The sequence below is a fragment of the Prosopis cineraria genome, unplaced genomic scaffold (assembly GCF_029017545.1).
Source record: "Prosopis cineraria cultivar Desert tree isolate PC_DT_omini unplaced genomic scaffold, ASM2901754v1 PC11, whole genome shotgun sequence".
Lineage (NCBI taxonomy): Eukaryota > Viridiplantae > Streptophyta > Magnoliopsida > Fabales > Fabaceae > Prosopis > Prosopis cineraria.
The window spans coordinates 17125938-17140760 of record NW_026555342.1 but is presented as its reverse complement, the minus strand read 5'-3'; the positions used below and the strand labels follow the sequence as shown (position 1 = coordinate 17140760).

General features: G+C 29.3%; 1 protein-coding gene and 1 pseudogene across 2 annotated transcripts; both read right to left on the bottom strand.

The window, feature by feature from the left end:
* Window positions 1–3519: 3519 nt before the first annotated feature.
* On the bottom strand, window positions 3520–4513 carry LOC129286215 (cytochrome P450 81E8-like; annotated as a pseudogene).
* Window positions 4514–7787: 3274 nt separating this feature from the next.
* On the bottom strand, window positions 7788–14475 carry LOC129285873 (disease resistance protein Roq1-like). 2 transcript variants are annotated; one of them, XM_054921818.1, is made up of 7 exons: window positions 13871–14475; window positions 12040–12696; window positions 11598–11691; window positions 11209–11481; window positions 9564–10370; window positions 8150–8745; window positions 7790–8068 (listed from the first exon to the last, which is right to left on the bottom strand). In XM_054921818.1, the coding sequence occupies exons 1-7, from the start codon at window positions 14383–14385 to the stop codon at window positions 7972–7974; spliced, it is 3039 nt and encodes a 1012-aa protein (XP_054777793.1). In that variant the 5' UTR covers window positions 14386–14475; the 3' UTR covers window positions 7790–7971. The 2 variants fall into 2 exon arrangements, with proteins under 2 accessions (XP_054777792.1, XP_054777793.1); XM_054921817.1 differs by having other exon boundaries at window positions 7788–8068; window positions 11598–12696.
* Window positions 14476–14823: the final 348 nt, after the last annotated feature.

Genomic DNA, 14823 nt, shown 5'->3' with positions numbered 1-14823 from the left:
ATAAAACTGTCCAGATTATTTTCTGGGTGGACCCATTTCAAGCTGGGTGGTGTCTTTTGGAATCCAATACTGTCAGGTGTCAGAATTAATTATTCTTGAAGAACGTGCCTCACCGGTTTCCTTGTTTGAACTAAAATGAAAATGCCTTGTACGTAAATACTCCCTCTATTTTTATATATAAAACAAATATGTCACACAATTTTAAAAAAAATAATTAATTATAATAATTATATTTAAAAATAAAAAAATTAGATTAAAATATTTTATATTAATTAACATTAGCATGTATTAATTATTTTTTATTAATGTAAATTATAAAAAATGATTTAAAAAATATGTAATACATGTTTATTAAAATATGTGATTTTATTTAATAAAAAAAATAAGTAAAAAGTAATTTTTTTATAAATAAAAATGGAATAGTATACTTCAGTATGCTTTCTTTGAAATGAACTTTGTTATACCTCTGGTGTATTATAAAACACTCCTAATCACTTTATTAGAATTAAAAAAATAATTAAATTATTAATTTTATTTAATAATTAATTTTATTTTTGAAATTTATAATTATAAAAAATTATTTATTAAAAATTGAATATTAAAAATATTATTTAAATGAGAGAGGTGGGCATTTCTAGTTAAAAGAAACGCCACATCTCTCTAATCAATAAAATTTCTATTAATTAATATTATTTTTAAAATATATACTTATTAAATAATATACAAAGTATTTAAACGAAAGAGGTGACTTTTGCAAGTAATGTAAATGCTACCTTTCTCATATAAGTTAAACTCTTTTTAAAGTAATATTATTTTAAAAATATATATATATGTATATAAAATAATGTTTATCAAATATTAATATATGTTTATTAAATATTAAAAAATTATTTAAATGAAAGAGGTAGTGTTTTCAAGTAACAGAAATGACACCTCCCTATTATAGATTAAAATTTTTCAAATTAATATTACTTTAAAAATATATATATATATAAATAATGTTTAACAACTATTAAATATTAACAAAATCATTTAAATGAGAGAGGTGGCAATTTTAGGTGATGGAAACGCCATCTTCTCTTATAAATTAAATGTTTTGTTAATTAATATTTTTTAAAAAATATATAATTATTTTATTTTATTTATTAAATATAAAATAATAAAAAATTATTTAAATAAAAGAGGTGGTGTTTTTAGGTGATGGAAGTGCCACCTTCTCTTATAAATTATATTTCTTTTAAATTAATATTATTTTTTTAAAAAAAATATAAAAATAATGTTTAACAAATGTTAAATATTAAAAAATTATTTAAATGAGAGTGGTTGTGTTTCCAAATAATAAAAACGCCACATCTCTCTTATATATTAATTATTTTATTTATTAATATTAATTTTAAAATATATAATTATTACATTTTATTTATTAAATATAAAATAATAAAATTTTATTTAAATGATAGAGGTGGCGTTCCTAGGTGGTGGAAACGCCACCTCTTTTTTAGAGGTTAAATTCTTTTTAAATTAATATAATTTTTAAAAAATATACATATAAAGAATAATTTCAACCAAATATTAAATATTAATACAATTATTTAACTGAGAGAGGTGGTGTTTTCAAGTAATAGAAATGCCACCTCTCTCTTATATATTAAACTTTATATTAATTAATATTATTTTCACAATATATAGTTATTAAATTTTATTTATTAAATATAAAATAATAAAAAATTATTTAAATGATAGATGTCTCTCTTATGGATTAAAATTTTTGTAATTAATATTTTTTTTAAAGTACATAATTATTAAATATTATTTATTTAATATTAAATATTAAAAAATTATTTAAATGAGAGAGGCGGTATTTTCAGGTGATGGAAATGCCACCTCTCTCTTTAAAATTATTTTTTATTAATTAGTTAATTTTTTTTTAAAAAAATCATAGTAGCAGCATTGCTATCATTGTAATTTTTAATTATTTTTTTTAAAATTGAGAACGGTTTTTAACTCTTGTTAAAAATTTTAAACCTTAATTTTTTTATCTTAGTCGTTTGCTCTTATCTCTTGCAATCTATAAATTATCTATTCTCTAATTGTTGAAAGTGCTCTTGTCATTTTCTCTTGCTAAGGTCGCTTGTATGAGTATATTAATAATAGGTTTCTTTTTTATTTTTATTACCTTTTATCTACCTATCCACACACACACACAGATCCATATATATATATGGATCTTTATGATTTTTTTGATGTTTATTTTCATTTGACAATTTTTCTTTTCACTATTGAAGGGTTTGTTCTTTTAATTTGTTAATAGGTATATCTGTTGGTGAAATAATTCTCTGCGTATAAATCTTTTTTCAAATATGGGGAACAGACAACAATCTTCAATCTTTGTGCTTTCAGTGATAAATAATTTAGTTTTGTCAAGCTTTGAACTTTCAAGATAGTAATGATGATAATCTCTGTTAACCATCGAGAAAGAAACTTGTTAAATATCAGTCATATTTTTTTTTGATTTCACTGTTTATTTATTTTTGTTGTAAGTATTGTTTTTGATAATTTTATTGCAAAAATTGCTGATAAATCTTATTATATATCTTAACATATATTTAATTTATGTTTTTTTCTTTATCTTTGATTTTTTATGACCTTACTAAATTTATCATAGTTTTGTATAGTTTGAAATTGATTATTTATTTTTGTTAATTATATAAATAAAATTTATTGTATAAATTAATTGTGTATTTACTAAGAAAAATATATATAAAAATTGATAGATATATAAGAAATTATATATATATATATATATATTAAAAGTGGTAATTTTTAAATTTTTTTTAAAAAAAGGAAATAGGACCTATCTCTTTTTATTTTTTAAAAAATTAAGTAAAGAGGTGGCGTGTTCTACAAAAAATGCCACCTCTCTTTTCTTTTATTTTTTAAAAAATAATTTGAGAGGTGGCGTTTTCTTAAAAAAAAGGTCACTGTTGCTACTATTTTTTGTAGCATTTTATTAATTAATGAAACTTTACCTAAAATCTAAAATATCATTGAATTTTATAGTGTTTTATGAACGTCACGAAATTAAAATTTTAAATATCACTAAAACCTATTTTTGTAATTGTGTAAAAAGCCATTACCAGTTAAGATGTCACATTGAATAGTAGAGATGATTATGAAAGAGTAGCACAAATATTTATATATTAATTCCAAATAATTAATGTCACTAATTTCATTGCAATTAAAAAAGTTGCTGTAGTGACTCAAAGAAAATTAATTAAAGTATATTTAAAATTATAATTAGATAATTTAAATGTAGTTCTAATAAATTTTGGAGTAATTTAACAAAATTAATGGGTAGTTGAATGGTAACTCAGTGTGTGTGTACTTATAGGTCCAGTATTCGAACCTTGCACAAAGCGTAATGTTATTTTGCTTCAGCCTTTGTCAAAATTACATTTTTGCCCCTCTAGTAAAAAAAAAAAAAAATCAGAACTCGCACGCGTTGATTTCTTCTCTTCCTCATTTCTTCATCTTTGTTCGGTGATTGAGGGAGAAAGTTTCCAGAGTTTTTGATTCCTGGTTCTGCCTCTTCCTCCGTTCTGTCCCCTCCATCGTTTTACTAACCAAAATCAACCCCTCGATGATTTGATCGGTGTAGTAATCTGGATTTAATTCTTGTAAACTCAATAGATGATAAACCACAGTATATTCTGCATGGCTTGCATTTTGATGGTGATCAATGAGTCCTTGCAAAAACTCATTGACTCTCTCAGAAAAACTTCTAAGCCTCTTCTCCAAGTTATCATAATCAATCTACCTCAATATGGGCAAAAAGTCTCCAACATTGCTTGCCCCTCCCAACTTTGGTAACTCATTTATGATATTTTGGAACATCTTTGCCTCTTCCACATCTGCCTCATCAATGTCATCTCCCAAATATCTTTTCCCTGATATCATTCTCATTATATTGTTAAATGTCATCTCTAAAAACTTCGATTTCAATTCCACCTCGACAAAGCCCTTGTAGGAAACATGGGCGAGCTTTCTTGTAAGGTGCATCATTTCGTTTGTTCTTGTTTCCAAGAAATATATGGTTAAGACGATGTGTCGAGAGGATCTCAACCATCATGATTTGCCGGAGATTACGCTAGTGGTCGCCATAGCTGGTGAATGATATAGTGGTGTAGTTGTAACTGATGTACTTTCCATTGATTAGCCAAGGCCAGTTAGCCAATGTGATGTCATTAGTGGTGAAACATTCTTGAACAGAAGAAGGCGATGTGACAACCACAAACAAATGAGAGCAAAACCAAAGAGAAAACATTTTACCATAGTGCTGCGAAAGGCGATGTAATTTGAGATGGAGTGGCTTCTTGAGTTGATGGAGGTTTCCGATCACCGAAAGATCAGGCAGTGTTGGAGGGATGTTTCAGAACCTCCTTCTCTGGAGAAGGAACTTGAGAGTGAAGAGAGAGACAAGCAATATGATAGAATAATAGAAGAGGGGCGTCATGGTTGATCCTTGATTCATGTGAGCTCTTCTCTGTCTGACAAAGGATGATTGAGTTGCCACGGCATTTATACATGTAAGGAGTGAGGTTATTTTTTGAGGTTCATTGAACCTCTAAATGTAATAATGACAGTATTAAATATATTAATTATTATTGGCTTTATTTCCAATTGTATAAAAAAAATTATATTTTAAAGATAAATACTCCCTCCAAATCACAATATATATCATTGCTAACTAATCCATTGTTAGCTGAAACTTTGATTTTCAAAAAAATGTTTACATCTTTTCATTTTTGTCCTTTCAAGAGTTCATAATAACACATATATGGTCTTTAAATATGGAGCATTTAAAAATAAGGAATAAAAAAAGTAAGGTTATAAATGAGAAAAAAAAACATAAAATTTATTCAATGCTCGATGTTTTGAATCAAGAGATGCTTTTAGAAAGCAATTTACATTGGACTAAATAACTCATGACATGAAAACTTTAATTGGAGATTCAGGCACAAGCATGTAATAAATACTGGTAAAAAACTGATTCATGTAATAAATATGGTTAATGTATTTTAGATTTTAAGAGTCATAATGATTATATTGTTACTACATGCATATAAAAGCCATTCATCTTCTCCTTAAAATATTTTTTTCTCCTTACTAAATTATAAGACTCTTTTAGAAAAGATTTAACGTTTCAAAATATAAGAAAAATAAAGTTTCATTAATAATACTTTTTCAATATTACCTTTCCTATATATTCTCTTTCTTTAATATTCTTTCATCAATGGAGTATTAAATGAAGAGCATTTTTAAAAGTTTATATTTTTGTCTTGAAAAAATAAGGTTATAAAATGTATTTAATGAATTTTATTGGTATATGAGATTTTGTCTAAAAGTATCTTATAATTTGAGATGAAGGGAGTAATAATAATAATAAGAATGCCACTTGTATCTAATTTCTTCTCCATACCATTTCTCGTTCCTGTAATTATGTTGCTTGACTATTTTAAAAAACGTCTATTTTTGTCTTGGAATATAAGCGCATAGTCAACTATCTGTGAGGGGAGAGGATTCTCTCTTCATTCTTCTCATCTTCTTCCCTTCCTTTTCATAATTTTTGACTATTAAATCAAAATTATTAGATGGTCCAAATTTAATCTCTTATGAAATGTTTCATTTTATTTTTTTCTATTGGATTATTTAAATTTTCATATTAAATTTTTGGTAGTTTGAATTTTATTATTTATATTTTTTATAATTTAACATTTTAATAATAATTTTATAATAGATCAAATCTAAAGGCTAGAAAGGGAATACAAGGGAAGACGGTGAGAAGGAAGAGGAGAGAATCTTCTCCCCGGGTATGAGTGTGATAGAAAATAATTTTTGAGGATAATATATTCTAACATAATTCATTCCATTTAATTTATATAAACATATATGAGTATTTTCTTTTGCTCTTACCTCACAGGGAGACGCAATTCTCTTCATCATACATAGCTTCCCCTTCTTCCTCCAACCCTTTTATAATTATCATTTGTAATGTGATGTGAGTTTATCTGTATTAATAAATAATATACATGAAACACAAAAGACTAAGTTTAACAATCTTGACTAAGACTTCAAATATTAAAAATCTTATTATTCAAATTTATGGATATATATAGAATTTTGTATAATTTCAAACTATTATATATTAATATGAGAAAATATGTGTGTACATATATTACTTACTATACACATTTATATATATATATATATATATATAAATTATAGTACTTATTTGAAACTTAGTACCAATGTTGCCCACTACTTCACTTTGTAGGAGAGGTTGTGGGATCGAATTTTAGGGGTGCCCCACCAAGAAAACTTAGGGGATAAACTCTGAGAAAAGGGAGGGCGAACAAAACCACATATAAATATATTTTTAAAGATCTACACAATTAAAATAAAAGAGAATATGTTTTTTTCTGTTACCTACAAATATTTTCTTATTAAAAATAATTTCATTTGAGACACTGTTGGATATTACATGTAAGTACCTCTCTAATCAGGGATTTAAACTTGATTTTGAATATGTCAAATATTTATATCAAACAATTTACTACATGCCAGGCAGGGTAGATTTTGTCACAGCTCAAAACTTGGCTAAATAATTCTTGGCCCAATTTGCTTAGTCTAACTCAGTCTAGAAAACGGGTCGGACTAGTTCCATTGGGTCAGCCAAGTCCACCTAGTTGCTCATCTTTTAAATTTGAAAATTTTGTATACCTTGGGATTTCTTTCTTTTTCATACGACTATTTTGGTTGTATCCCACTTGTTTTGATATATTTTCAAACAGGCCTTGAGCTCTTGAGCAGTGGAGATGAAAGCAAAGAATAAACTCATTTAACTATGTTAGTATATATACCCAAGAAAATGAGATTTAAATTCCCAATTATTTGTTTAAGTAACAAGAGTCTTTATCACTTATATCAACTTAATAAATTTGTTAAATGATATAATTTTAGTTAGAGTAAGGAATAACTTGTCATTGAGCTTGATGTGAGTTTGTTGGATGATTTTGCAGTACATATCTGGGATATGCAGAATCCATATTTGATATAAAATGATGCACTAAAATTCTTGGTTTATATATATATATATATGAGTCCTCTTGCAATAGTTTTGGATTATTTGATTTTGTCTGATGCTATGATGAAAAGCAGCATGATATAATTCTGCTTCCATGGCTGGCTTTCATCATTTCATTGCCTGCGTCCTGAGTTTGGATTGTTATGCTTACACATTGTGTAACTCCTTAACTACTGAATTGATTAATTTGGCCTTTGATTGGTCAAAGGTATTGGCGCTCAATTGATTTCATATATTTTATGTTCTGATTCGCCAATACATATTGTCACGATCACAACTGAATACTTCTATGAAAGCTGACAAAATCAGAAAATTACAAAGGTAAAAGAGAAAATTGGCCCATAAACAAGAGGTCCAGAAGTTTGAGATCCTAAATTCATTTTTAATGTAAGTTGAAAATAGTGTAATCTAACCCCTTACTATTAACAAAAGTTATCTTTGACAAAATTATAAAAAATAACAAAAAATTACAGTAAATGACCCAAAAGTTACTGTAAAGAACCTAAAAAATTATATAAAAAGGAACCAAGAAAATTTTATTAGTCATTTTGTGTCATTTTTTGATGTCCTATTTTGTTATTTTTTGATCAAATAATGTCAAAGTTAACATTTGTTATTAGTAACAGTTATATTGTATCATTTTTAAAAATTAAAGGGAAACATTATATGAAAATGAGTTTAAAGTTTTAGACACTTCTTGTCGAATTTCTTTGGAGTGGACGCATAGTCACATATATAGGCAATTATTTACTATGTAATGCGTTTGCAATTGACATTGAAATTAATTGACTCACAGTAGGATGGCGCGCAATTGGAATATTTAATACCTAATAATGATACACAAACCTCAAGGGATTCTTACCCATTGGAAAAAACATCTTTCTCCTCCTGTACCACGGATGAAAATGCTGTGGTTTAGTTCTCCTACGGAAGGGAAACAAAATTAATAATAACTAATAAAATAATCAACACACATGAAACGGCAATATATACATGCTCGCTCACCTTGTCCTTTTCTTTGTGTTGTTGATATTTCTTTTGGAAGTAGTCTTGAACTTTCTCAGGAGCTTCTTGGGTGGTTCAGAAGGAAGAGAAGCTATCGCTCTTCGTTTCTGTGAAGTTCTAGAAGACTTGAACTGGACATTCTTCATGTTTGTTTGCTTCTTGTCGACATAAACTCCACAGTTAACTATGTCTATATCATCTGAGTCACATGTAACTTGAATTTCCACGTCATTCCAATCCAATTCCAGAAATTTATTAAGCCCCCCTAACTCTTCTTCTGTAAATTCGCCGAGGAGATCAGAGAAAAACACATGACCTTGTTCAGTATAAGAAACCAAAACACGACCTCCTTCACCTAGAATTGGAAAATCAATTTGCATCCATGGCATTTTGCTACTGCCATTGATGATCATAAAGACATCAAAGTAGCATGTCTTATTTCTGTTAGCCTTCCCTGTCTCAAATGCGATGACAACACGAGGGAAATTTCTGCCATGAACACGAAAAGACAACATCCCTCCTTGACAGCGATGGTCGAACCAGTCAGGATATGCTGTTGCTGGCATCGAGATGGTCACGCGATTGGACTTTATGGCCTAATTTATCAAAACAACAAAATGCTTGGTTTCATTCCAAAAGAGAAAATGGTTATTAGCTTCTCGTAGCTTCCTGCCAAACCCTAATTTTATATGGTTTGTGTTATCTTGTACAGGAAAATACACAGTAGTGACAATGATTTAGAGCTTATTTGATTTTGTTCTCGTTTTGATTTTTTAAAAATTATTTGTAAACCACTTTTTAATTTTTTTAAAAAAATAAAAAAATAAAAGAAAATCTGATTGATTATGTTATTTTCAAGACAATTTCATAGCTAAAATATTAGCCGATAATAGAAGTCATCAAAGACTATATTGGCCGTGGTTTATGACAGTGATTTATCATAGTTGATGGTAGTTTTAAGAGTAGAATATAGTGTGCTTTCAAAAAAGAAATGCAAAAAAAATCTAATATGTTTTTCATTTTTAATTTTAAAAATAAAAAATGAGTAAAATTTTAAAAATATTTAAATGAAAAATACTTAATTAAGTTTTTTTTAATTTTTGTTTTAAAAAATGGAAAACAATTTTTAAAAGAAGAAATCAAACTGGCCTTTATCTAGTGACATGTGAGCAGAAAAGATCAACTAAAAAATCTATCAGCTTGTACATTAATTTGCTGATAGTGATAGAAGTCAGAAGAGAATGTCAATATTAAAAGGATTTTAAGAACAGAAACCCAAATCCAAAATAAACTCCTAAATTAAAAGTAGAGGGGCTTTGCAACATGAAATAATTAATCTGACTATCTTACCATTCAAACTTTATTTAACTTGATTAATTTATAAAATAAAAAATAGAAAAAGCATGAGAAAAACCTGAGACCATAAACGGCCCGAAGACTCCATAGTTAATGATGTGCAATTCTCTGCCCTTATGTCCCCTAATCTTGATGGAAGCTCTGGAATATCTCTGAGTCTCTTGCAGTTATTCACTTCTAGGTTCATCAAGTGAACACACTCTTTAATACACTCAGGAAGTGACACAAAATCGTTCCATGATAGAATCAAGTCTTTCACATGCTTAAAACATTTCAGAGGTAGGTGAAGATCTTCATCCAACAAACCACAATCATGGAGATCCAAGCGATCTAACTTCGAGCAGCTCATAATTGGTGGTTGGTTCTCTTGCAATAATTTCTTCAAAGATTTTCTCCCATGAAGTTTCAGACCTCCTAATTTAAGCCCTTTAAGATTATGCAATGTCAATAAGCTGTTTGGAAGCTTCCTAAGACTTTTGCAGGATGTTAAACTCAAAACCTCAAGCCTTGGAAGATTTCCAATGGAAGATGGGAGCTCATTAATAGCACTACCATCTGCAAGAATACACATCAATGGTTCCATGTTTCCCACAATGTGTGGGAAGTAGTCAAGACTCTGGCAATCAATGAGATTAAGAACTTCAAGAGATGGCATCTTGATTTCATGTGGAAAGCTTGCAAGTTTGATGCATTTGCTAACGTCTAATTCGACAAGCTTACGGAGAGATCCTACTGAATCATGGACTTTGATCAGATTGTGACATTCACTAAAGCTCAATTCTTTCAAATTTTGAAATCGAGACAACTCAGGTACTTCTGTTATGAATTCACACTTCGAGAAATCCATATATGTCACATATTCAAGCTGCAAAACAAAAACTAGCATTAAGAGCTGTTTGGGAAATCAACTTTTGCCTCATGGAAAGTACTTTTGGAACTTTCTGACAAAAATTGTTTGGGTATTAAATTTGTACCCAAATCATATCTTGATAAAGCACATTTCGAAAGTTGTTGGAAGCACATTTACTGAACATAAAGGGTCTTACTTTTGAAACTGAATTTGGAGGCATTTACAAGGGAGCTAAAAACGTATACCTAACTATTTATTTGACCATGTTACCCTGATTAATTTCCAGTATTTATGTATCTTGAACTATTTATATAATTTTTGTCCATTATATCAAATTTTATATTTTTTATTATTTAACATATTATAATTTTTATCATATATATTTTCAGTCATTTCTAATATATTGCATTTGTATCACGAAAATTACAAATAATAAAAGTCAATGTCCTTTTTATCAATAATACATCCAAAAACAATTTTAATTGTGAAATCTAACCAATTTTTAATTTTACCAAACTGATTTTTGAAAAAAAAAATTATGCAAACAGAAATTTCGTAACAATATAACTGAGTTTTAAGAAATGAATTTTAAATAAGGAAAACATTTTTAATATAAAATTCAAATTCAAATACACTAATCTAAACACTGCCTCAAGAGATTTATGCATATTTAAGAAATACATCAGAGGTTTTTTAAATGATCAAAAGAAATAAAAACACAGCTGAAATAACTAGGTGGAGTTGGTTACATGGATTGTGTGACACCATTATACTCTATCATCAACCAACAAGCTCTTAGGAACATTGTTAATTAAGAGTTCTCATTCAAAGAACAAAGAGTGAAAAAATGTACCTTGAGTGGTTCCTCCCATCTAAAAGGGCTTCCGTATATCTTGAAGCAAATTAGTTTTGGAGGACAAAAATCACGTGGTAAAGTCATGGAAGGATATTCCTGCCAATCAAGTAATACTAAACTATTTGGAAGATATTTAGGGCTTGCTGAAAATTTGGTATTGCGAACAATAAGAATTCTAAGATTATTCATCTTCTCAAAGGCTAAACCACTCCACTCCACTTCTTCTTGTTGAGGTGGATCAAGAACTATTCCTTCAATATTATTTCCTCCCTGTAATTCAAGCACAAAGGTGAACAAAGTTAGGTATTGCCAAATTTTATTGTGTAAGAATATATATATATATATATATAATAAATTAAAACGAATAACAAGAACTAAAATCTTACTAAGTTTTCACGCAGTACTTTGAGAACATCTTTGTGATACCATAATCTGCTGCATTCACTAGGATCACATGGTGCTTCTTCTTTAGCAATGTCTCTGCCCATATGTTGAATTAGATCATGCATGTACAAGTAACCATGATCAAGAATAGTTATCAGAGATTTGTCAACAAGAACTTCAATATAAAACCTTGCCCCACAATGACAAGCTTCTAGTATTGCTTCAACAAATTCCAATTTCTTCTCTTTAAAGAAACAAGCAATATCTAAAAATATACGCTTCGCACCGTCTTGTAAGCAATCATAGCTTATCTTAAGTACATGATTAATAGTTCTCTCTTGGATCTCATCATATTGCTTCAATATAGATCTCCATTCCTCAATGCTTTTATTTGCCAAATTGGAGCCTATTAATTTTAAAGCCAGAGGAAGACCATGCACATACCTTATAACATGAATTGACATGCCTTTATAGCGTCTCTTAGGTTGGCTCAAACCAAAGGCATACCAGCAAAAAAGTTCAATGGAGTGAAGGTAATTTAGCTCCTTCATTTCATATGTTCTTTTAACATTACATGCTATTAGTAATTGCTTATTTCTTGTTGTTATAATGATCTTGCTTCCAGATCCAAACCAATCGCAACTGCCAGCGAGTTGTTCTAATTGTTCAACCTCATCAACATCGTCAAGAACCAACAAAACCTTTTTGCCAGAGAGTCTGTGTTTTATGTTTGATATTCCTTCATCAACACTACCAAACTTCATCCTCTTCTCTTCAAGAATCTCTGATAAAAGTGTCTGTTGAAGGCGAACAATGCCCTGATACTTGTTTGATGTTTCTTTGACATCAAACAAAAAACACGAGCCTTCAAATTGGTAGAAGATCGAATTATAGATGGCTTTTGCAATCGTTGTTTTGCCAACCCCACCAGTTCCATGAATCCCCAACATACAAACCCGATCATCAGATCTGTTCAGAAGTAACATTATCTCCTCAATACGAGGCTCAAGTCCAACTATATGATCAGTTTTATGGCAGCGCTTAGGTGGTAGCACGGCATACGCATCTTCGACAATCCTTTCAATGAATCCAAGCTCGTACCTACAGAAACATATCCTCTTTTTAATTTCAAGATGATTCACACTAAATGTCTTCTTTTTTATGTTTTTTGATCTTTCATAATATATTTTTGCTATAAAATCTTATTTTAATTAGTTCTTTGAAGGAAACTTCGATATCAATATGCTCTCGGTTTTTTTATTCTTTCACATGCAAAAGTTTTTTTATTTTGAAATTATAAATCTGTAAAAATATTTGCTGCTCTCATGGTCACATTTAATTAAGAAAACTAAAAGAATCAGGGTGCAATGAACGTGTATGCGAAAGAATAAAATATTATGCAGTCCCGTAATTAGGTCTATTTGGCCAAAAAAAAAAAAGTAATAAAAAATCATCTCAGCATCTTCAAATATAAAATTTAATTCAAAATACATTATGCACAAAGTACGTGTGTGTGTGTGAACAGTATAATTTATTTTTTAGACTCAATATAATACATACGAAGATCGACATGTCTAGTTTATTTAAAAGGAAAAATGATTTTTTTTTTTCATATATCAATGGCCCATATAGTATTGCGTTCCGAAAGTAGATTAGTAGAATTAGAATAAGAACTGGATTCAGAAGCCTTTAAAACAAAATAGCAAGACAGCCAGGATGAATAGATTGTATGCTTCAAAGCATATCTTCTACTCGATTCATCAAAATCCTCACGTGGTCACATTTGATGTAGAAGGATAATTATCTTCGACGTTTCATCGGTCCAGTGATTATCATATTAGCAAATTTCAAAAAAAAATTATTTTGTGATTTTATTGGTAAAATTAAAAAAATTACAGTTAAATATTAATATGAAAATTTTTATGTTAAAAAACTTAAATTCTAGATTTTTTTTAAAGACTCAAAAACTTAAATACTTCAAAAAAAAAACCTTTCAAGACTTGAGTTTGTAGAGATTGACCTTTAGACTTCTGAAAATGGAGGGAGAAAACCAACCGATGATAAGAAATGAAAAATACCACATCATGCACCACTCAATCTTAAGCTTGAGTTTTTAATCCTTTCAACTTTTTATCATGTTCAAGTTTTTTCATATTAACTCAAGTCCGATTATATTTGGACATTTTAATCATTAGCACGTCAATTATTTCATCAGAAACCGCCAATAGATTGATAGAAAGTCTCATAAGGAACAAGGCAATCAAACAAAACCTACCCATCATCAAAAAGCCATGCTGACGACAAGCTAGCAGCTTCAGACAAAGCAGACCTCCATTTTCGCACTTTCTCCAGGTCATCGCTGAATCTATCTTCAAGAGCAGCCACGGCTTCCTCAAAGCTATTTCTCTGATACTGAACATCCATCGGATCCACCTTGTAAAAGATGGGCATCACCACCTGCTTCTTCTCCTTCATACACCGGACGATGTGGGCGAGTTCGTCTAGGCACCATGTAGAAGTAGCGTAATTGGTAGAGAAGACAATAATGGAAATTCTGGACCTCTCTATGGCTTTGAGAAGCGTAGGAGAGATCTCTTCCCCTTTTCCAAGCTTCTTGTCATCAATGAAGGCGTTGATTCCCTTACGTCGCAAAGCATCGTAGAGAATTTCAGTGAAGGAGCGGCGAGTATCCTCGCCTCTGAAACTCAGAAAAACATCATATTCATATCTAAACTTGGTTTCGCTAGTGAAGCTGAAGGATGAAGAAGGTGAGGCCACTGGAATCGCCATATGGGGGCTGCGATAATCGCAATGGTGAGGCTAATTGAGGTTGAAAGCTGAGGTTATGAGAGGTCCATGGATTTCATTTGGTTGTTGTGATATGCGATATCTCCCAAGTATATGGTTAAACTGCGAATCGAGATGGAGATTATCCCCGGAAATAAGTAATAAATTAATTTACCAAAATATAAAAGAAAAATAACATTTAAGGATCCTAAAATTTTGAAATTTCAAAAAAGACTATATGATCCTTTGTTGGAATTAAATTTTTCTAAGTGAATTTTTTCAATATTCATTTTTCATATATTTTTAGTATTCAGCTTCCACATTTTCAGTATTTAATTTTAGCTATTTCAGTGCTCAATTTTTCACCAGTCATCTTATATATTTTCAATACTCATCTTCCATAATTTCAACACTTTTCTTTGATTCATTTCAGTACTTAAA

Excerpts from the sequence above, each read along its gene's own strand:
- LOC129285873 (XM_054921817.1), bottom strand. The coding sequence starts at position 14,385 with ATGGCGATTCCAGTGGCCTCACCTTCTTCATCCTTCAGCTTCACTAGC. Across the intron at positions 12,697-13,870 it reads GCATGGCTTTTTGATGATGG|GTACGAGCTTGGATTCATTG; the intron begins GTAGGTTTTGTT and ends ATGTTTCTGTAG. Across the intron at positions 8,746-9,563 it reads CGGGCCGTTTATGGTCTCAG|GCCATAAAGTCCAATCGCGT; the intron begins GTTTTTCTCATG and ends TTGATAAATTAG.